The 21,508-nt window shown below is 43.5% G+C and overlaps 1 protein-coding gene across 6 annotated transcripts in view; it reads left to right on the top strand.

Moving 5' to 3' along the window:
* The first annotated feature begins 4,067 nt into the window (after positions 1-4,067).
* The window catches only part of LOC119016608 (ras/Rap GTPase-activating protein SynGAP-like), a 52,508-nt gene continuing 35,067 nt past the window's right edge, over positions 4,068-21,508 (top strand). Inside the window, exons 1-3 of one of the 6 annotated variants that reach the window (XM_037092576.1) lie at positions 4,068-5,330; positions 9,832-9,930; positions 10,465-10,568. In XM_037092576.1, the coding sequence (XP_036948471.1) occupies positions 10,469-10,568 (100 nt within the window). In that variant the 5' untranslated portion in view covers positions 4,068-5,330; positions 9,832-9,930; positions 10,465-10,468. Of the gene's footprint in view, positions 5,331-9,831; positions 9,931-10,464; positions 10,569-18,630; positions 18,653-21,508 lie in introns of those variants that run through there. The other 5 variants (XM_037092574.1, XM_037092573.1, XM_037092575.1 and 2 more) reach the window with 5 other exon arrangements.

The following is a 21,508-nucleotide window of genomic DNA, read 5'->3' as shown; positions in this document are numbered from 1 at the left end:
TAACGTATGCAGTCAAAATATTTAGCCTGTAGTGTTTCTTTTCTTTTTCTTTTTTTTTTTTTTTTGGAACATTTCTCATATCATCTGCAACAAACAGGGAACACTGCAAGCTTTGTCTCCCACATGCTGCACAGTGCATATGGTACAAATTGAACAGTTTTCAGAATAGGAAGAGCAGGGGAACTGCATTATCACTCGTTCTAGTGTGGTAGTTGCCATGGAGACGAGTGTAGGTGGTGTACTGTGCTGTACTCTGTGCTGTACTCCTTCCCTTGTCCTCTTCCCCTCTTCTGTTGCCCACCCTCTCTGTTCTGCTTTTCTGCAACGTAACTTTCATTCCTTCATATCCGCTCAGATCTTTCTGCTGGCTTTTTTCTTTTTTTGTCTTTTTGGATGGGTGTGTGTGTGTGTGTGTGTGTGTGTCCTGTTGGATTTTGCACAGTGTGAGCCGCACATTGGCCCTGTAATCAAGCGCCCCCACCCCCAAAAAAGCAACAAATGGATAGAAAGTTAAATCAGGTTGACAGCTCCTCTCTCTACGGAATCAAAATCATTTGCGATTACGTTGAATCTTGACGTCACAGCGCAGATTTTTTATCCCTCTCGTCATGTTGTGTGACTGACGGAGCTCCGTTTAGATCCCTCAAATCCTCCTGGATTTTTCCTCTCTTGCACGAATTTGTTTTCCTGCTGACCATCCAATTTCTCGTACATGCTTTGTCAATCGTTTTCTTTTTACAGACCAGCTATTCTTTTATCAGTTTCCATGGAGATGTGTGTGTTTCTGTGTGTGTGTGTGTGTGTGTGTGCATGCGAGTGATCAAGGGGTTGAGAGTGAAAGAGTGTGGATGTGTCATTTCCAGTTTGTGTTTTCTTTTGTGTATTTTTGAGGACTGCATGTGTGCCCGTCCAGTGTCCCAAGTTAGTTTTTCTGACCTTCGCTGACGTTTGCTTCCGCCCCGTCCGGCTTTATCAAGATCTTTCTGGCCCCTTTCTCGTCGGCTGCGGCTGTATTACACTTTCAGCAAAACCTGAGCAAACTCTAATTGATGTAAGGACGATAAATGAAGAAACAGTCCAGTGACTCAAGCATGCGGTGCATCGAAACGTTAATCTGATTTCTGTTTTAATGCAGCTGGTTTATCCACAACACATCCAACCCTTTATGAGTCAGAGGATTTTTTTTTTTTTTTACTATTTAAAAAAGGTCATCATGGTGACCACGTCTTGGTTTCTTAGCCACAGTTTCCCACCGGTCTCATGTTAAGGAGACAGAGGATATTCCAAAAAGAAAAAAAAAAAAACGTAACCGGGTTAGATCTTCATTATACAGCATTTATGTAACGCCTTCTTGATGTATGCCCACGAAATGATCTATGACACATTCAGGATTCAACAATTAGCAGCACACATTTATGTAACATGTTTACATTGCGGATATCAATATAAAAAAAAAGCAAAAAAGCTTTGAAGCAGAACAATAGCTGGTGCCTACACGCGTCTGCACCTATGTGTTGGACTGGGATTTATTTTTTCGGTGACCAGAATAAAACTGATTACAGCCTATTAAAAATACAAATGAGTCATCCACAGACTCTGATGCCTCCTGTGCTTACGGGCTATTTCGGTTTCTTTTAAGCACAAACTAGAATCAGTTGGGGTCTGTATCTCCACGCACCAGTCAAGTTACTGTGCCTGAACTGTGGCGATGAATAATGTCCAGAGCATGACATCATGATGTGAAGTTGACCTCTTGGATTTAAGATGTCATCACTTCATCATTTATCCTATTAGTGCCCCCCCCAAAAAAAATGCATTGTTTGTAATGTCACAGTGAGCTTGACCTTTTTACATTTGGCCACCGAAATGCAATTGCTTCATCCTTGAGTCAAAGTGGACGCTTGTGCCAAATTTAAGGAACTTCCCTCAAGGCGTTCTTGAGATATCGCATTGACAAGAATGGGATGGACGGATGGACAGCGGCGGTGAAAAAACATCGCTGCAGCACTTTACAGGATAAGTTCGCAATTTTTTGTTGTTGTCTGTTTTTAAACAAGTCTCACATGTGTGCACTGAAAGAGTGACTGCTTTTGAGTCTTCTTCCCCCTTCATATATCACTGTGGAGTGATTTCTTCCTTCCCGTGATAACAGCGTAAGAAAATCCACAGTCCTCATCCTGTGCAAGGATGTATTCTAGAATTCAGCTGAAGCAGACAGCGTTAGTCAAACTCAGCGTTCATTCTGTGACGTTACGGTATATTAAGCACAAAATTGCCTTTTTTGTGTTACTATTCCTCGAAAGATCAAAGAGGAAAAATTGGAGGCCTCGTGCGAAAGACTAACTTTGGAAACGACCGGCATTAGCTTGCATTAGCTTCAGCTGAACTTAAAGGCACTTAAGACTCTCCGCAGCTTTTATATATGAGATCTGAAGCCCCACAGTTCCGTCATTTCTTCTGTGGCTCTGCTTGCAGCGAGCAATGCGATGCAGTTGCATTATGGGAACTGTAGTATCTTTAAACTGGATGCCTTCTCTGGACTACAGATGCAGCTTTAGCTCTTAATTGAAGTGCTGTATCGTAGGCAACTGGAGTTGTTTCAGTGTCTTGAAGACGTTTTGCCCTCTCATCCAAGAGGCTTCTTCAGTTCAAACTAGCTGGAGGGGAGTTTGTGGGAAATTTTTTTTTAGCTCTATCATTTATTTGTGATTGCAATGGCGCAGGTCGACCAAATCCACAGAATAAACGTTTGTTGGTTCTTTACACTTCTTTATGTTGCAACTTTCGTTTCTTCAGGTTCAACTTTCTATAGTGTCTTCTGACAGCACTGCTTATAGTCTAGTTAGGTTTAGACACAAAAAACATGGTTAGAGTACGGAATCAGATCACGATTTGACTTTAAATACTGGTTTTGGTCACAACACACACGGCAGGACTTATATCCATCTTATGCCGCCACAAACCCGGCTGGAAAATCTCCCGATGTCTCCTTGAATATACCAAGTGGTTCCACGCTTACAGACGTTGAAACGGTGTAGCGGCCCACACAGTCCCCTCCGCCTCCCGCAGCAGCCGGGCAGTGCCTTGTGGTAGCGTTGCGTTTCAAGAGACGAGGCGTTGTGTCGCCCGCTCCTCACTTGCATAACGTCGAGGTCTGTGCTACTTAATGCAAATCAGGGGCCGTCTCTGGGAAATGCTCTTTTCAATGCACATGTGTTCAGACCTTTTTTAAAAAAATCTGAACCCGTCCATTAATATGTTTCTGTGGCTGGATGAGCCTTCTAAGGGAATCATTCCGATGAAATGTGGCACATTAATCTAGGAGCGTGCATCACCTATAAGCACAGCATCCTCTGACATGTGTATGTGTGTGCACCCATGTCCCAATACCTCTAAGCAATTTTGAGTAGTGTGCACTTCTGACACCATGGTGACAAGACTGGGTCCCTCATCTAGTCAGCTGTCCTTTAATAGTGTAGATTATATTCCACAACAAAGTTAGAATTATGTAACCGCCAACCAATTTCCTCCACAGTGGATCTGAGTATTTTTTTTTTGGGGGGGGGGGCCCTGGGGATCTTGTTACCAGAAAATGTGTGGAGCCACTGACCAGCTGACACAGACTAAGCTGTTGTCGTGCTCCCCCCATATGTTTCCTGTCCACCTTGCAGCTGCTTATTAAGACACCGTTTACCTGAGGCACTGCGCGTTGCGTGTTCCGGCCTATGAATAGCCTCGCATCCCCGCTATAAATAAGTTTTAATGGAAAACGCTGTCAGGTGCGCACTCTTGAGCCTCATTAAAAGTGTGTGTGCCAGACATTGATCCTCTGCCTCTGCATCCCGAGTCAAGTAACTTAAATGAACTTTGTTATCCTCCCCAACCTCGTCCACCCCATCCTAATTATTCGGCGCAGTGGGCGGCCGGCCGTCATCGTGTCGGTTTTTTTTTTTCTTTTTCTTTTTTCTTTAATTTTCTTTCTTTCTTTATTTATTATTACAAACTCCAGAGATGGCACGGCGGCGCGGGGCGGACTCGGCTGCCGTTTGGAGGCGTGGGTTTCTCTCCCTCCGTCTATCTTGCGCACTATCTCCGCCCTCCAGGGAGAGACTTCTCCGCGCACCGAGCACCTTTCCTCGCGCGCTGCCGCTCAATCAAAATTAGGCGTGACGGACTGCGAAGAGCGCAAAAGAAAAGGACGCGGCGACGATTTGGCGCCGGACTCCCTCCCACCCCGCTTCCACCTCCACCAACATCACCACCACCACCACCTCCTCCTCCTTCTCCTCCACCTCCTCTCCCCGATATGAATTTCTGGATTATGGGGACGTCGTTATGCCGCGCAGGGTGAACCACAGCCGCTTTCCAAGACTCAAATCACCCGAGCCGGGAGCGCTGCACGAATCAGATATTGCTCCGACGCTGCGCGCCGTCGGGACTGCGCCTGTAAATACCTTTCGGGATGTTTAATTCTACGCGTTTGTGGCGTTAGTGCGCGCAGCGTGCGGCTTGGGGGGGGTTGCGTGATGCGCGGAGTTGGCACGGCGCCTTCATAATTAGAACCCTATTTTTTAAAATTTATTTATTCATATTTTAATATCAATGCCGATTTTTGATTGATCTCCGTCTCTCATTTTTTCTTTAAAATAACGCAAGCGCAAGTGTGCCCCCCCTCCCCAAAAAAGGTGAAGTGAATTGTGTGGATCGTCAGGAGTTCGCGTTATTTCCCAGAATACTGAGAGCGACGCAAGGTTGCAAATCTGCTTTGAGGAGCGAAACAATTAAGATGACAACAGAACCCGTCCTCACGAGAGATTGTTGTCTTGATTACCGAAGGAGCAGCATTGGGATCACGTCTCAGTTCCTGGATTGCGATAGAGTTGGAGGACAGGGAGCGGAGAGGGAGGCGAAGCAGAGGAGGGAGGAGAGAGCCGGGCAAGCTTTGGCCTCAGTGACGGACTGAGCTGAAGGTTGACGGCGCAGCTTTCACACCTGACGGAGGCATGTATGGACCCACTGGCGCAGCATAGGTGAGAACAGGAGGAGCCCTGCCCCGCGCGTTGAGGTGCAAAACACACTGATGACTGAAGCACAGCTGGCTTTGTCAGCGTTGGCCTTTTATTCTGGAAACCCACTGTCTCTCAGGTCTGCACAAACTGCTTCTACCTTTTGTCCAAAAGGGGGGAAAAAACAAAAAAAAGTAAGAAGTACACCTGGAACCTCAGCACCTTCCTAAGTGCCCCCCCCCACCCCGCGCCAGATTCAGTCCGCATCCACAGATGTGACTAAGTTGTCAAGATTTCTTCGCCAGGAAGTTCCGGTTATTTTGGGTAAGTGCTGTGCGTGGCATGTGTGGGCTTTAAAGGGAAGGAAGTGCCAGAGGTGTCTTCAGCTGGTTGTCCCCCCTGCAGCCTGGATGTTCTCCTGCAACCGAGGGGCCCGTGGGTGTCTTGCTGAGCCTTTTGCGATGATGCGGTGCAGGCCAAATGACCTCTGATGGCACGGTGACCAGTTCAGTGAAAGTGAGATGTCAGCGCGCACATAGGAGCATTTAGTAGGTGAATACCTGGTGCCCTTTGAATCGTACATTTCGTGTGTTTTTTAGGAAAAGTTGTGTCAGTTTGATAGATGTTCGGATTAAAAATGTGTAGGCTGTTTGGGAACTTTGGCACGAAAGCAAAAAAAAATGAGCCGCTGTTTGGATTTGCTCGGCTGTACCGGAAGCGCCCCCTCTCCTCCTCCTCCTCTTCCTCCTCCTCCTCTAGCAGCATTGGTCTGATGGATGTTTGATGAGTAAATTGTGAAGGGTTTCCTTGTAAGAAGTTCAGACTGTGCACCCTGTTCTCTGCAGGATGTGAGGCCTTAAAGGGACAGTTCACCCCAGCATCCAGAATACATATTTTGTCTCTTTCCTGTGGTGTCGTTTACCCATCAAGATTGTTTAACTCTGAGCTGCAGGGTTTTGGAGATATTGGCCATAACGATGTCTGCCTTCTCTTGAAGATAACAAAACAAGATGGCACCTGGCTTGTTGTGTTCAAAGGAAAAAATACGTCTTGGGTGGTGATGAACCTCAAGGATGCAGCGACGGTGCCCCTGCAAAATAGTGTGGAGGGGAACTTGTTTTGCACGTGGGGAGGCCGTCCCTAGCATTAAAATGGCTGACTCCCAGCCGAAGCAAAGCTAACAGCTGCTAGCTCGTTCGACTAGATTGGTGTCAGAGAAACTTGCCAATTTCAGCCTGTACGTTTCTAGCCAGCTAGCATTGAAAACAGTAACAGGCCTCCTGAATGCTGCCCGAAATAGGTGCCCAGCAGCTGGTTTTATATCAGCTGACTACAGAAGAGACGAAAGTATGCACCTAGTTTGGACGAGAGGCTAACTCACTCAGCAAACCGAGATAGCTAACATTACAGCTCGGGCGAGGCAGACACGCTAAAGTTTGCATGTGGTTGGCTCGAAAGACAATAGTTCCTAAATGCGAACGCTCACGACAAGGCCTGTGGATCGCAGGTCATGATTTCTGGAAAAAGACATTCATGTCGTTTTTTTCCGAAAGTATTGTGTTGGGAGTTCTGAGCGCCTCGATTCAATTGCTACATAGTTCCATGGTACCTGAGAGAAGGCAGACACCTCTACGGCCGATTTCTCCCAAACCAAAAAAAATCCTACATGGATGAACATGACCACAGGTGGAGGAAAGTTGTGTACATGTATTTGTCATTTGGGGTTGAACTGTCACTTTAACTATCACATGCTGAATTTAGGGAATTCCTAAAATGCATTTTATGCCAGTGAAATTATGTCTTTGCCCCAGGGGGGTGCTCAAATATTTTCCCTTGGAAGGCCAAAACTGAAACCTGGGCCAACGGTGGACCAGTTGTGTGTATTGCATTGTTAAAATGCAAATGGTGCTAAAATGCTAAAACTTCCCTTAATTGATTGACTTCGGCACGCTCAGATTATGAACAATTATAAATAATGAAGGGTCCTACACATTGAAAGAGCATTTTACAAAACAAAAAACAAAACAAAACGGCATTATGGATATTATTTTATGTAATCCAAACTGAACCATACGATGGCCTAACTTTGGCTCCACTTTGGGCAGCCTTGCGTTACTCAATACATTTGTATGAATGCAGTTTTGTCTTTGCATTTAAAACTCGTTACATTAACTGCAAAACAGTTGCTGCTTTCATGAGGTGTCACATCAGTTAATTTCACTCCACGTGCCAGATAATAAACATAATAAATGACACTACATCTACCTATACCTGCTTGATTGGCACTCGGCTTCTGCGTTATTTTACCATTCTGCACTGATCTCATTGGTACCTGCAGCTCGCTAATTAGCCATCTCTGGGTGTTGCACATTAAACACCTGCACAGACTGCGGGGAGGCTCTGCGAGCTGGGATATGCAAAGCAGATATCAAGAACTCATCGTTTTTTTTTCTCTTTCGCTAACATAGAGTCAGCGCAAGTGTATTTGTGTTTGGGTAAGACAACATTTGCGAAAAGTGTCCCACTTTCACTGGACTGGTCTGTTTGTGTGTGTGTGTGTATTTTGGCTGAATAGATGAAAAATTCAGATACGCTTGTGTGGATTTCTCCGCTGTGACAGTTTTCCTCCATCTCGGCTGGTGAAAGCAGAATACCTTCTTGATGTTTGGACGCCGTATTGTAGCGCAGGTATGATTAGAGGCCACTATCTTCAGGCTCTTGCATACGATTCCCTTTCTCGATGAAAAAAGAAAAAAAAAAAAACCTTAATGCAGCAGAGAGAGGAGAGCTTCAGTTAATGAAATGTCTGAGGCTGCACACTTGATAGAACAAGATAAGTCCGGCTCACTCTGACTCACTGCCCCTCGCAGGATTTCCTCGTCCTCCTCCGTATGAAATGCCTGTAAAGATCTGAGCTATCTCATACATCTCGTCACAGAACCGCTTTGGGTTCGGCTAAGGCGGAGAGAGGCGAGAGTCATGACGGTCTCTTAATCTATCTCGGATTCCTTCGCGAACAGTTGACGCTCCGGACTCCTCGCCCCGCTCTGCCACAGTTGTCAAGCCGAGAGCCCGACAGCCGGCAAAGAGCTGACTCTACTCCAGCACCAAGTTGCCGTCATGATTCTGCGGCTCTTCATTCAGCCATCTTCAATGCATCGCGGGGAGGGGGGGAGGTGGGGTGGGGGGGTTTCTCTCCCTGCCAAGGACAGAAAGGCTCTGACAGTCTGGTTGAATGTTCTCTAACAAAACAACAACAAAAAAAAAGAAGCAGGAACTCCTGACAGCGATCTCCCGTCCTGCAATCTTCTCAAATTGTTTTACTTTGCCACGGGCTGTGAATTTTCTTCGCTGTCCTCATCTTTTACCAACAGAGAAAACACTTTTACCCTTTGGTGCTTCTTCTCCATCCTGATCGATCTTATGATACTCACCTGTTTTCTCTTTGAGAAGCACCTAATGACCCCCCCCACATATCCACTTCTGATTTCTCAGTGAAGCAGGGAACGCTAACCGGTTAGCATCTCGTACAGCCGTGAGCAACGGCACACCATAAACCGGATAGGCTAAATAAACGGGCGCGCTGAGTGTTTTTCCCCTTTCATCAACGTTCTGTCCACACCTTTCCAAGCGGAGAGCACGGGATAGATTCTGACGGAATAGACGCTGGAATGAGCAGGCTGATGTGTCAGTAGGAATGCTTATCAATTAATCATAATAACAGCTTGTGGTTGAGCAGCATCGTGACATTTAGGCTACAAAGGGCAGCCATGATCGGTTGAACGTTGCCCCTGATGCCATTCACTGTGGGCTGCAGTTTTTCAGTTTTTTTTTTTTTTTTTCATTTTTTGAAATGAAGACGGGAAAGCTGTTTTTTTGTGCAGGAAATATTTTAATTTCCTTCAAGACTATGGACAAGTTCCTGAGTAGCCCATACTGTGCCTCCCATCTATTATCACTGACTCACTGTGTTTACATGCACACTAGTTTTCCACCATCAGCGATCTGGTAGGCTCGGATGGGTTGACATCACTTTACTGTAAATGCAGCTTTTAAAACCAGGAGGAGACCAGACTTCTGAACGTTGAATTGAACTCATGATGACAAGCATTTTTTTTTTTTTTTAACATTTGGACAACAAGATTTGTAGGCCAGAGCATCTCTGCAGCGCCACAGTACTTAAATATAACGCTGTTCGGTCACACAGTAACTTTATCGACCAGTGTCTCACTTCTTGCGTTTTAGTTGGATCATATTTGGATTGTCCAGCCCTATAGCTATCACTATATTCAGAATCTCAAACGATAGTCTGATATCGCAGTTGACGCCTCTTGCCTGTTTAAGCTCAGCTCAGTGCACTGCCCAGCAAACTGTTTGCAAGGCTCAGGTGGAGATGCACGCCCACTTTTAAACATTCAGAGGGACTTGGATATAAACAGATTGGTGTGTATGCACCAGTGTGGAAGAGGGTTGAACAAATGAAAGCGGGATGCTGCGTTTGTTCACTGGAGGACGCACGGCTGCATTTTAAACAGCAGGAGAACGATTAAATTAGATATTAATTTTCATACCTATTTAAACAAGAGCGCGACTCAGGCTGCGTTCTTCTGTCTAAACCCCGACTGAGTCTGACAGAGTAGTAACTGAGCCTGAAAACTAACTCGACCAGCGTTCTCTGTTCTTTTTAATGTCTGAACCCGTCCTGAGCCTGACACGGTTGATGTAAGCTCATGCAGCGAGTTTGTGTTACCGTGGTTACTGCTCGCCTGTTTACACTGGTATCACATGTCACTGATCTGAAACTATTATCTATTTTCATCAAAAGGACTTGATGTGAACCGATCCCAGCCCATTCCCTGGAAATCATCTCTACATTTTTTTTGTCCGAAGCCGGCCCGGCGCTGTCGGGTCCCATCAGGTTCAGGTCCGTGCTCTGATTTCATACAGCCTAGCAGAAATATTACTTCCTAGTATTTTGAGGAAGCACTCAGACTGTCCTTTATGAACACTTTACTGCTGGTTTTCCAAAAATCTTCAGCCTCTTTTAACCATTAAGATGAAGAAGAAAAAAAAATGTATGATTTATTTCCCAAGTTGCGCCTCTTTTTTACATATTCCAAACCAATCTTGTAGCTGGAAGTGATGTTTCTCTTTGCTTCATTTGTGAACCAAAATCATACCATTGACTTTCTGTCTTCGGCCATGTTTGACTATTTTAATGTTTTTGGTTTTTTTTTGTTTTTTTTACCCATGTACGCATTAATGCGTCTGTCTTACACAGTTTTGATTGAATCTCCCGTCCCATTCGTCTGTATTAACATTAACTTTCCTTTACTCTTTTATTTCCATGCACAGTAATGTTTATTTTTTTCCCTTTGTGTTGACGTTTGTTACTGGACCATCAGTCTTCCAGAAACTAAAACCTGGCAAAACTTTTACCTGTGTCTGTGCCATATAGCTGCATGGACACATCTTCAAAGACGTGGCTGCCGCATCAGAGTCAGTTTGGGTTGGTTGGTCAAGCGGAGGTCTGCTGTGGCGGACCTGGAGTTTTAACCCCAAGTGAGTCGGTTTAGCCCCCCACTCGGGTGGAAGTGTACTTCTCACGTCTGTCTCACCCTCACAGCCTCTCCTCCAGTCTGTCGTGGTCCAATAAGATTTATCTCTGTTTTATATATATATATATATATATGTTTTTCTATGTTCCCCCTTCAGTCCGCTGTTTTGACAGCCTGCTGTACTGCCTATGTAACGGCGCCATTCTGCTCTGTATCCTCCTGCCGCCGCTTTCTGGTCCTTTTCTCAGCTTTGCAAATGTACCTCAATACACCGAGGATATCTCACCGCTCGCTCCTCCACCGGAGCGTCACTCACCCTCTGAGCCCTGCTTTGTCGTACTCCCAGAGTTTTATTTTGACATCCTCCAGGTTTGATAGCGCCATTTGGCTTTTTACTCCGGCTTTGATTCACTCCGAGTCTTCCTCCTCTATGCTCTCTTTACTAACCCCCCCCCCGCCAGATGAAAGCAGCCATTTCGGCTCCCTCCAGGGACGGGAAGGGAAATAATTTTCTGTTAGTTAGCACAGCATGAAAAGCTGTTGTTTCATTTCCAACGGTAAGGCCTACAGAGCGATGTTTTGAAGCGGAAGAAGAAGGAGAAAGGTGGCTCACATCGTAGGGGAAGCCTTAGTTGAAAAAAAAATCACCTGTAATACGTGTTGACTTAACTCAGAAGTGTCGGTGTTGCGAGCTTCAAATGGATGCTCCTTCTCGGAGTTCTGTTTTACAATTCCAGCTGTTTAATTTGGCTCCTCTCATTTACAACCGCGGCACACAACAATGCCTCTAAATACATTAGTAAAAATGAAGGTGGTTTGACGGAGAGCAGTGCACAGGCAGCAAACATGTTCCTATGGTAACTAGGCCACACTCCCCTTGGCTAGTTCTCACACACACACACACAGGCAGAGGGACAGGCAAGGAAAAAGAGACGGGAATGCTGGAAATCACACGTGATGGAGAGCAACTTCAGATTGTTTATTTAGGTTGCCGTTCGGGAAGCCTCCCTCCACCTGGAAAAAAAAAAGGGTATTCATGTTACAAAAGTGGCGGTTACATTTGCAGAACGTCGGAAGTAAACCTCGCTCGGCTCCTCCAAAAATAACCGTCAGTTCTGAAGCCCATCTCAGGTTCTTTCCCGTGACTCCCTCACGCCCACACTGCCCCTGCTTCCTCAACCCCTCCTCCCACATCTGCTTTCAAATCCTGCAGCTTTACCTCTTCTGTGCGTTTTTTACATTTACTCGATTACAGCGCTGAACATAGCACACCAGAGCGGCGCTGGACGCAGTCAGAGGAGTCACTTGTCCTTTTTTTTTTTTTTATTTGCTCAGCTTTTCTTTATAAAAAAAAAAACTTGTATTCAAAAAAAAGAGTATTTTTAGTGCCATCATCTCTTGAGTGTATATGCAGGGCTTATGATCTAATTTGAATAAAACTCCTCCAAGTTTGGCGTCCTCACTCAAAAGCTCGCTCAGGTGTATTAAACATCGACCGCGGCGTTTATCTATTCACCTTGCATATGGAGTTTATTCCATCAAGCGGCTGATTGTGTGTGTGTGTCTCCGTGTGCTCGGCATCTCAAATGTCATCCTGCATTTTGTAAATCACTGCTCACACTCAAATCGTGTCAAACCTCCCGGGGCGACGCCGCTGGCTTGTCAAAGAGCCACAAGGTTGATCCGGTGAGGTTCGGCTTGTCAGTCACGCAGGCTGATTGTCGGGACAGCTCGCCGTTAGCGAACGCCATCAACTTTCTCCACACACTCGCACCGCCAATGTTTTTTTTGTTTTGTTTTTCCAACAGCTGTGACGCTGCAATGAATTTATGTTGGCAACTGACTTTTCACCAAGTGTACTTTTGGCAGTTGGCACGTAGTTTTTCAAATGAGCGTTATTTTAAAGGTCCAGTGTGTAAAGTTTAGTGTCATCCGGTGGTGAGGTAGTGGACTACAACTTTATGTTTGTTTAGGTTCAATTTCTCTGTTTCAACTTGTGACAATTGTATGCTAATCCTCCGGTTAGCTTCAGGCACAACCTGTTTTGGTAATGCCCATTTTTAGTGTGACTGCTCCCCATCCATAAACCAAAAATGTATTCAAATCCAGCGATTACAGAATTGCTGGATCGTTTCCTGGAAAAAGCTGCTAGTAAAAGAAAACACTGAAATCTGACACAAGAATGTATGATTTACTGAGTCCCGTAAATCTAGTTTCATCTAGTTTCACATTTCTCCTGAAGCGCGACAACAAAATTAATTTCACCTCTGTTGTATTGACGTGCAGAAGAAATGTGAGAAAATATCTCAAAACCTGTGGACATGAAATCGAGACTCTTTGGCTACGTAGCATTATGGCCATGGGTAAAAAACAAAACAAAACGAAACCTATTTTAATGCAATTTACTTAAATTGAATATGTTGTGGTAATATCACAGCAGCGTTAGCGCTGACTGTGAAATAATAAAGGACTAAAAATGAAGTGATTACAGCCCTGCTGTTAGTGGATTTCTGAAGCAGAAATCAATATTTAATTGACGCTGTCTTTTAGAGTGATTTCGAGACTTTGCAGGGCTCTTCAGGAGATTAAGTTAACAAACTCCACCTGTATAAAACAAAAGTGTCAGAGGGAAACTAACAGCTGTATTTCAGAAGAAGTTTGGAAGGATTATTGTTAATTTCAGTGGAGGATATCAAGCTCAATTGCACGGAGGGTGTTTGGCCGGGAGAGTCTTTGCAGATTTGTTATGACACCTGATCAGAAAAAGTAAACGTCTTTTGGGCGTAAGTTACAATATTTAGGACAAAAATTCTCTTTGGTCTTTTATCGTCACCGTCTACAAATTTCAAAACAAAACACTTATTTGTGTTGCTGCTAGAAAAGCAGTTACAAGGAAATGACTCCATATATATATCTATAGAGAACTGGTAGATATTATTTATGAGTCTCACAGACTGATGAAAAAATGAGAACAGTGTAACAGTATTCATTCATTTAAAAGCACATAAAACATAAAGATTCTTGCAAGAGCTGCAACTACATTTATCCCAAGCAGGACGTTTTAGACACACTGAGACACTGTTTCTTGATTACCTTGTTATTTCTTTACTGCTGTTCTCTGCTGGTTATTGGTCCACACCGACATACCTGTGATAAGCTGTCAGTATCAGTCAGATAAATTATTGGTCTTGCTGTCATGCTGTCAAAAACTGCCGATTTGTGACCTTCATTAAATAAAACTATTATTTTAAAGCAGCCTGGTTTGTAAAATCACATATATGTGTAATTTATTAACAGCAGTAGACAGCTGTCCAACAACTTTCATTGACAGAAAATTCAATTATCTGACATTTGTTAACGGTCCACTTTGTAAGCGAGTAGATTTTTGAGTCTCATCCCTAGTTTGTCAATTACTGGCGCTTTTGGACGGCAACTGACCCGACCTGCAGTCCCATAACGTCAGAATCTGTCCTGCTGGGAATGAGTCTTAAATCCCCTTTCTTGCAAAGCGGACCTTTGAGCAATTAAGTTTGACCCTTTTCAACAGATACATATAGCGGAGACTATGAACTGGCAGAAAAGAAGGAAAATTACTTTTAATAAGTTAGAAAAGTTTTTCACTCCATTAGTACACACACACACACAAACACACACACATACGCACACATACACACGCAGGCTGGAATACACACACTCATAGACCTGCAGCTGTTGGGGAGAGATGTCAGAGTGATGAGGCTACCACATCGGAGGTTAGGAGTTTGGTCTGCGGCACCTCGGCAGGGCCGTGCAGGTGAACTGGCACGAAGAGTGCGAACAGAGAGCAGCAGGGATTATGTATTTTTGAAAACTAACCCGAAGGTTAGCATTGCTCAGGTTCCCTCAACAAAAAGGGATGGATGGATTTCTGATCATTGCAGAAACTAAGCTCTGTGGCAGACACAACTGTAGCGTTTTTCATTATAATCTTCACAGGTGAACAGCTAAAAGCTAATGTTAGGCTATAAACAAACTACATAGCGGTGGAATGACTTCAACATAACCACTGAGCTTCCCTCATATGGATCAGTCTTCAAGTTATTAAGTAAGAGTTATAATAGTTTGCAACTCCTTTCTCAGCCTGTAAAGACGACTAGCGAGTAGATGGGCATCCATGTTTGGTGTGATGACGTTTAAAGTACCCGAATACCTCGGCGGTCTCACTTAGCCAGTAGTTTTTAAGACCTGTAAATGATTTCAGAATGCACAAGTACGGTATATACTGGCATATTTTATGTGATAGAACAAAACATGAACTTCTGTCCAGTTTATGTTAACCACAGACCTTATTTTAACTGAAAACCCTTTCAAAAACACTATTGACTTTGAGACAAGAGAACATGCTTACTCATTTCTTGATTGTAGGACCCCAGGATTCCTTGCTCTATATCAGCTAAGATGCAAAGAAAACAGATCAATGTGCAAACAATCCAAAATATACACAATGCCAAAAACATGAAGTTAGCAGTGGTGCTACTACTGTGTGCTGTCTGTGCAATATTAAATCTCAGACTTGGAAAGTGTGAAAAGAAGGAAAACTAAATGCTTCAGCAATATATTACTGGTTGCAGAAACTGTGCTATACGTCTATGTGGATGTCAGTTATTTGTTGAAATGTAGCAGACCTTCAATTTAATATTAATATGCTCCCTCGGCGTTCAGCAGCTTCATGAGGGGCAGATTCAGTGGGATCACAAAGGCATCAATTTTAGATTTAATTAGTGTACCTTGATATATTGACGGTATGTTATGGGCATACTGCAGCAAAACAACAACAACAAAAAAAACCTAATTCCCGTCTATAATTACCCGTTGGTTGTTGACATGAACGGTATTTACTAGTCGGAATGTGGCAATTACAGAGACTTCCATATGACATGAATGCGACATCTGCCCCAGCAGGCCGGTCTGTGAGTCACCAGAGGATCCTTGCTGTCAGATGCTCCAGACCACACATAACGAGATCGTGTGTATGTGTGTGCGTGTGTGCGTGTTTGTGCGCAAGAACTATCTGTTACTGGAAACAGTGTCCCTCCAAGATGAACTGGACTGCGCCGTCAGCACTGCAGACAGCCACAATCAAAGGCTCCGCTTCGACCCTCAGTAAATGACTCATTAGACATAATAATGTAGTTCCCTCAAACACCGAAGAATGCGACACCTGTCGGAGAACCCCAGGTGCACAATGCAGATTCTCATCACGAGGGACGACGACCAGACGTGCGTCTGTTTCTCAGCATAACTGCATCGGCACGGTTTGCATTTAAAACTGCGCTGCTGCGCGCATTCCTTTGTGTCCCCACACCGAAAAAAGTGAGATCTGAGGTGTTAAATCCAGTACATAACACGGGCGTAATGACTTTCTGCATTATGCTCGTGTTCGGCCGCGGTTCGGGAAGTCGCTGTTGTAGATAATATTCCCACCCTGACATCTATACTCTGTCCCAGCAGTATCTCCCCTGTGGGAACTTGGGCAACGCACTCACAGCCGCGTCCTCCAGCAGCACTTGAGAGGACACAGTCGAACTTAAAAATAACTGTCTGAACAAATGTAACTGTGCTCGGCTGTTAACAGTTTTTGTAATATGTGTGAAGACTTTCTCACATTGAATCTTGAGCCTTTCTTGTGAGATGCACTTTATCGAAAAGGAAGGCTCAAGCGACAAGCAGGCACCGGTTAGGACTGTTTGGTATGTAAGGATGCACAAATTCAATATTTTGCTCTTCAGATACTGCAACTCCATTGTATTTAGAATAAATATTTAATGTGTATGCCTTCACTGGGCTGGCTACCATTATGGACGATGGACGTGTCCGTCAGCCGGTGTGTTGGTCCACCACTTTCATCTAGAAATGTCTTCACAACGTTAATACAGATTGCCTTAAAATGACATACAGACACTCATCGTTCCCTGACAATAATTGCTAATGACATCGGGTATCCCCTGACTTTTCTTCTAGCACCGCTGTGAGGTTGATATTCGAGGTTCTGACTGGAATGTCCGTTGGATTGATTCAGTACGGATGTAGATGTCTCCCTCAGGATGACTTTTAATAACTTTGATGACTTTTCATTGAGCATCGGGCTAGGATTTTAATTTGCCTGTGTCCAAATTTGATAAATATACTTCGGGTCATGACAGAATGTTTGCAAAGCTGATGGCATTTCCCATCATCCTCAGCTTAAGCGCTGTCAAAAGTGATAGTTGTGCAGCAGGCGAACACACTTAACTAAGATAGCGACCAGGGGAACAAATATCATTTGTGCAATATAGAGGGGCTGGGAACAAGGTAGAAGCTAACATCAAGAGACAGAAATCAAGCAATGTCAGATGTCTATCAAACTAAAACTTTTCTCACTGCCAGTGTGACGTCAGGAACAGATTCACCAGCACTTATCATTTATTATTTTGCATGCTGCCTGAAACTCCACCGTATCCTTTGTTCATTCCATTGTGGGAGTATAGAATCCATACACAGCACACTATAAATATACTGTATTTAATCCACATATTGTCTCGATATCCAAGGTTAATTTTTTTTCCATTTCCAACTAGCTCAGAAGCAGTAGTTTTGACTTGGGACTTTCTTTGTTACCAGCCTGGCGTTAGCATTTAGCTCAAACCACTTTGGTGCTTAGGAGCGGCCAGCATGGCTGTGGACTCTTCACCACTTGAAGCGCCTTGGAGCAGTGTTAGTGAAGTGTATGGTACGATATTGCTATGGTACGGTAACGCGTCGAATTGGGATAGCTATGGTGCTAAAAGTCTGGGTCGGTAGCCCGCTAGGACTGAATAAATTGACAGTGCTGAATTGCTGATAGCAAATCCATCGGCTGGAGTCGGTGTTGGTGCTGAATCAGATCAGTGCATCCCTAATCGTAGTTTTGGTAATGAACGTGTGATGATGGTTGAATTAAAAGTTAGGGTTTCATTAAGTGCATCTTTTTGAAGATGAATAGCTGCTGGGAGATTTCGCGGTTATTAAAAAACAAATTGATAATTTGAATCTGATAGGGCTGCTTATGTTGCGATCGCTTTGTTTAAGAGATGGTGCGCCGTATCTCTACACCGCATCTGCTTTTTGTCGATAACAAAAAAAAAAAATCCATCCTGTGAAGTCATGATTTAATTCAACTTATTAAAAAAAGAGAGAGATGCATTCTCCAAATGTGTATTAATAGAGAGATATATGCTAAAGGTTGAGTATGTTTCTCCGACACCCACTCACAGTCTTCCTCTTTCTGTCTTTCTCTCCCTCTGTATCACAGTTAGCTAGAGGCTGTTGCCACCCACACACTCCACACACTTCATCCTGACAGCAATTTACATTCAGAATAGCCCATGCAAACGCATCCATGTGTTTTAATATGTCACGTTTACTTAGAGCGACACGCGCTGCAGGTGACCGTTTTAGTGGCGGTGGTGTCAAAAAAATTGGAAATATGCTTAATATTCCTCTGCAGGGTCATTCAGTCAATTCGCTGCAGCTCTGCCTCTGAGGAGCATCAGGATTCGGGCCCTGCGTGAGCCACAAAAGAAACATTTCCTTCGGTTAAAGAAGATTTCCCCCGTGAGCAGCCGATAGGTCCGATCAGTTCACTCACACGAGCGGCACCAGAAACACAGCGTTTCGCAGCACGTAACTTGGTGTTTTTCATCATCTTTATTGTGCAGTTGTGTGCCAATATCTTCTCCAGTTCAAGTAGAAGCCCTTGGAGTTGTTTCCATGGATACCAAACAATTCATTCGATTCAGAATAGAACCTGGAGAGTTGCCTATTTACAGGCTTTAGGAGTGAGGAAATCATAATGATGACAGAGTGTCTTGATTCTCTGTTGCAAAGTGAAAAAAAAAACCTGCTCGTTTGAGTAATTTTCTGAAAAAGAAAAAAAATTAAGAAATTGCTCCCACAGATCAATCACAGACAAAAATAGAGGAGGAGTATGAATATCAACCGGAAACACGATCACGTTTTTTGGACTGAGGAGACAAACCTATCGGTGAATCAATGAGAACTGACGCCACACTTCAAAGGATCAGATGCATGGTTGGTGGTTTTGATTACACAACCTGCTTAAAAATGCATAAAATCCTGACAATGTATGAAGATAAAACGGAATGCGGCTCTGGCTTTAACCGAGGTGCCACATTTTCAAGGAATCACAGCTGCCCCCTCCCCCCTCCATTGCATCACCTTGTGTTTGTATACCGGGGCTCTTAATAAATCATAAATATTGCGGTTATTCTGACTCTTATCACTGGAATATGATTCACAGTCAGAGGGAATGATCATTTTGGCATCACAGCCGTCATTTTCACTGAAAAAAAAACAAAAAAACGATAAAAATCATGTTGATGTGACATCTGTTGGGGTCTGTCCCAACTAAAAATGTTTTCTTCGATCAGTAAGTGGTGTCTGAAAGGACAGGTTTGTAAAAAGACCAAAATAGCAAGTTGTCACAAGTCCCAAATTGATTTGAAAATATGTTATTTACTCCTTTATAAGTCAAAATCATCACTCTAGCTGCTACGCTAACAGCGTTAGCATGCACCCTCTATGAAGTGCTTGCACAAGCTCATCTGTGTTTATTTTTTGGTAGTTTTATTCCGCTTTAAAACTGGTGGACTATAAAGTCGGCTTTCCATTGGTTTGGGGTCAGTGGATGATGTAGGTGACCAGCAGTTTACTGCGTTTTAGTTTGTTTTTTCTTCTTCAAATCTCATATTTACATAGCTTTGGACTATTCAATATATTTAAAAAGCAATAAAGAATTACTGACAAATTCTGTTGTGGCATTGAGCGACCCACAAGACTTTCATTGGCACCATCTGAACACCCCAAGGAAAGTTTGTTAATTCCATGTTATCTGATGTAATTTTTAAAAAAGGGGGTGTTTTGTCATGATTTGGCCTAAACCCCCAGACAGAGAGTGAGATAGAGGCTGCAGCAGTTCCACGTTTTTCATATTCTTTATCATCCATTATCCTGCCTACTACACTCTGATTAACCCCTTTGTTTCTCTAATGGTGGAAGAACCTGTCAGTGCAAGCAATACCAGACCTATTTGAACAAATTGGACATGTAGGCGGCGTTTTCACAGGGTTAGAGCCAGGCTTAAAAAATGAACGGAGGGAGTAAATTGCATACCAAGCTCAGAGATTGGAGTGACACGATGCATATTTTTCTCCATTTTGCTGTTTTTAAAAACCCGTCTTGCATTTTCTGTTGTTGTTCGCATGAAGAGATACTGATTTTCTGAAGTTATACTTGGAGGCTTCTCCTCCTGTGCGTCTGCCCTCGTCTTTCTTAGGCAACAACACAGTCATGGAGAGAGAGTATCAGATCTGATTCCCCACAGACAGCTGTCTATACTTATATAGATCCACCACCATGTTCCAGAGTTTGCACAAGTCAGACAAAAACAATAGGGTTCGAGATGACTCACTACAGCATGTTCCTTCTTTCGACTATATACGGGTCCAGTTTATTCTCACTTCGGGTTTCTGCGTCATTTTCCAGCGGCCTTCGGTTGCAAAAATTAGGGCCAATAAACACCGTCTAATTGTCTTTCAAACTGTCATAATGTTATTCATTGTGGCTTTCGGAGGCTGTAGTTGTCTGTCCTTGTCAGTGAGCTTCACTAACACCTCCTATTCTGCATTGTGGATGTGTTGATGGCTTGTTTGTGATTATTATGTGTTGTGTTGTGCTTTTTGGGTGCTATTTCCCTTCTTTGTATGTGACCTAAGCAGCTGCACAACACAATGGCACAGGCTATGAATATAATGATGTGATAACTTGTGAGGATTTGATCAATTGTCCCTCTTTACTGATTGGAAATTAACTTTGAATTCGTAATCTTGAATCAATTAAAGGGGAAGTTTAGAATAATTCAAGTGATTATGTGACGACGAACTTACTCACTTACTCTGATAAAATGTTTGACCTGTTATGAAATAACATATAAAGGGGCTTGATTCTTTCGTGACCTGTCTCAAAAAGACGTTTTGTTTCATTTTGTTATATATGCTGTTCCTGATCTCATGTTGTTTTAAAACCTCGTTGTCAGAGCACTTTGTGAGAAAACTCTGTTAATTACTAACTTAAAGGAGACATATGATGCTCATTTGGAAGTTCATAGTTTTATTTTGGGTTACTACCAGAATCGGTTTACATGCTCTATTGCTAAAAACACATCCGTTTTCTCTTTCTGCCCAGTGCTGCAGCACTGTATTCCCCGTCCACCTGAAACACTCTGTTTTAGCTCCTGTCTCTTTAAGGCCCCCTCTCCTGAATACCCAGTCTGCTCTGATTGGTCAGCTCACACACACCTGAGCCAGCACCGCTAACAGCAACAGAGCAGCTGTGCTTGAAATGTCTTTACATGCCAAACTAGATGCTAAGCATAAATTATGCAGATATGTGACTCTGTGACATAGTGTGATGTCACAAAGTCGCAGAACTAAAGTTGAGACTACGGATGAGGCATTTCCGGAGCTTCTTTTGGTGAAGATACTGACCCTTTTAACTTTTAAGATCTTTTAGCTGCACAAGAATTTGAATACACTGAAGTGAAGGAAAAAAACAAACAAAAGCAGCATTATAGGTCTCCTTTAATATGACGCTCCTGGTTGGGCAACTGTCATGTAATCTATATATGCACCAGCTCATTTCTGCCTTGGCACAGTTTTTTCAACACATCTGCCAAATTTAGTTACAAACGCATTTGGCTGAGCTCAAAAAGTTACTCATTTGTTTTCTGATTCGATTCCATTTCCCTTTTGTTGGCTGCCAAAGTAGGTGTGACCCATTTGATATTAAAATGTCATAATCGTTGAACGCATCGTGTAATTGCTAACTAATTTAGATGAGTGCAAACACAGATAAACTCTAGGCGGTCTT

This window comes from Acanthopagrus latus, chromosome 3 (genome assembly GCF_904848185.1).
Source record: "Acanthopagrus latus isolate v.2019 chromosome 3, fAcaLat1.1, whole genome shotgun sequence".
Classification (NCBI taxonomy): Eukaryota; Metazoa; Chordata; class Actinopteri; order Spariformes; family Sparidae; genus Acanthopagrus; species Acanthopagrus latus.
Note: the sequence above shows the minus strand (reverse complement) of the source record. Positions and strands in the feature narration are given on the sequence as shown.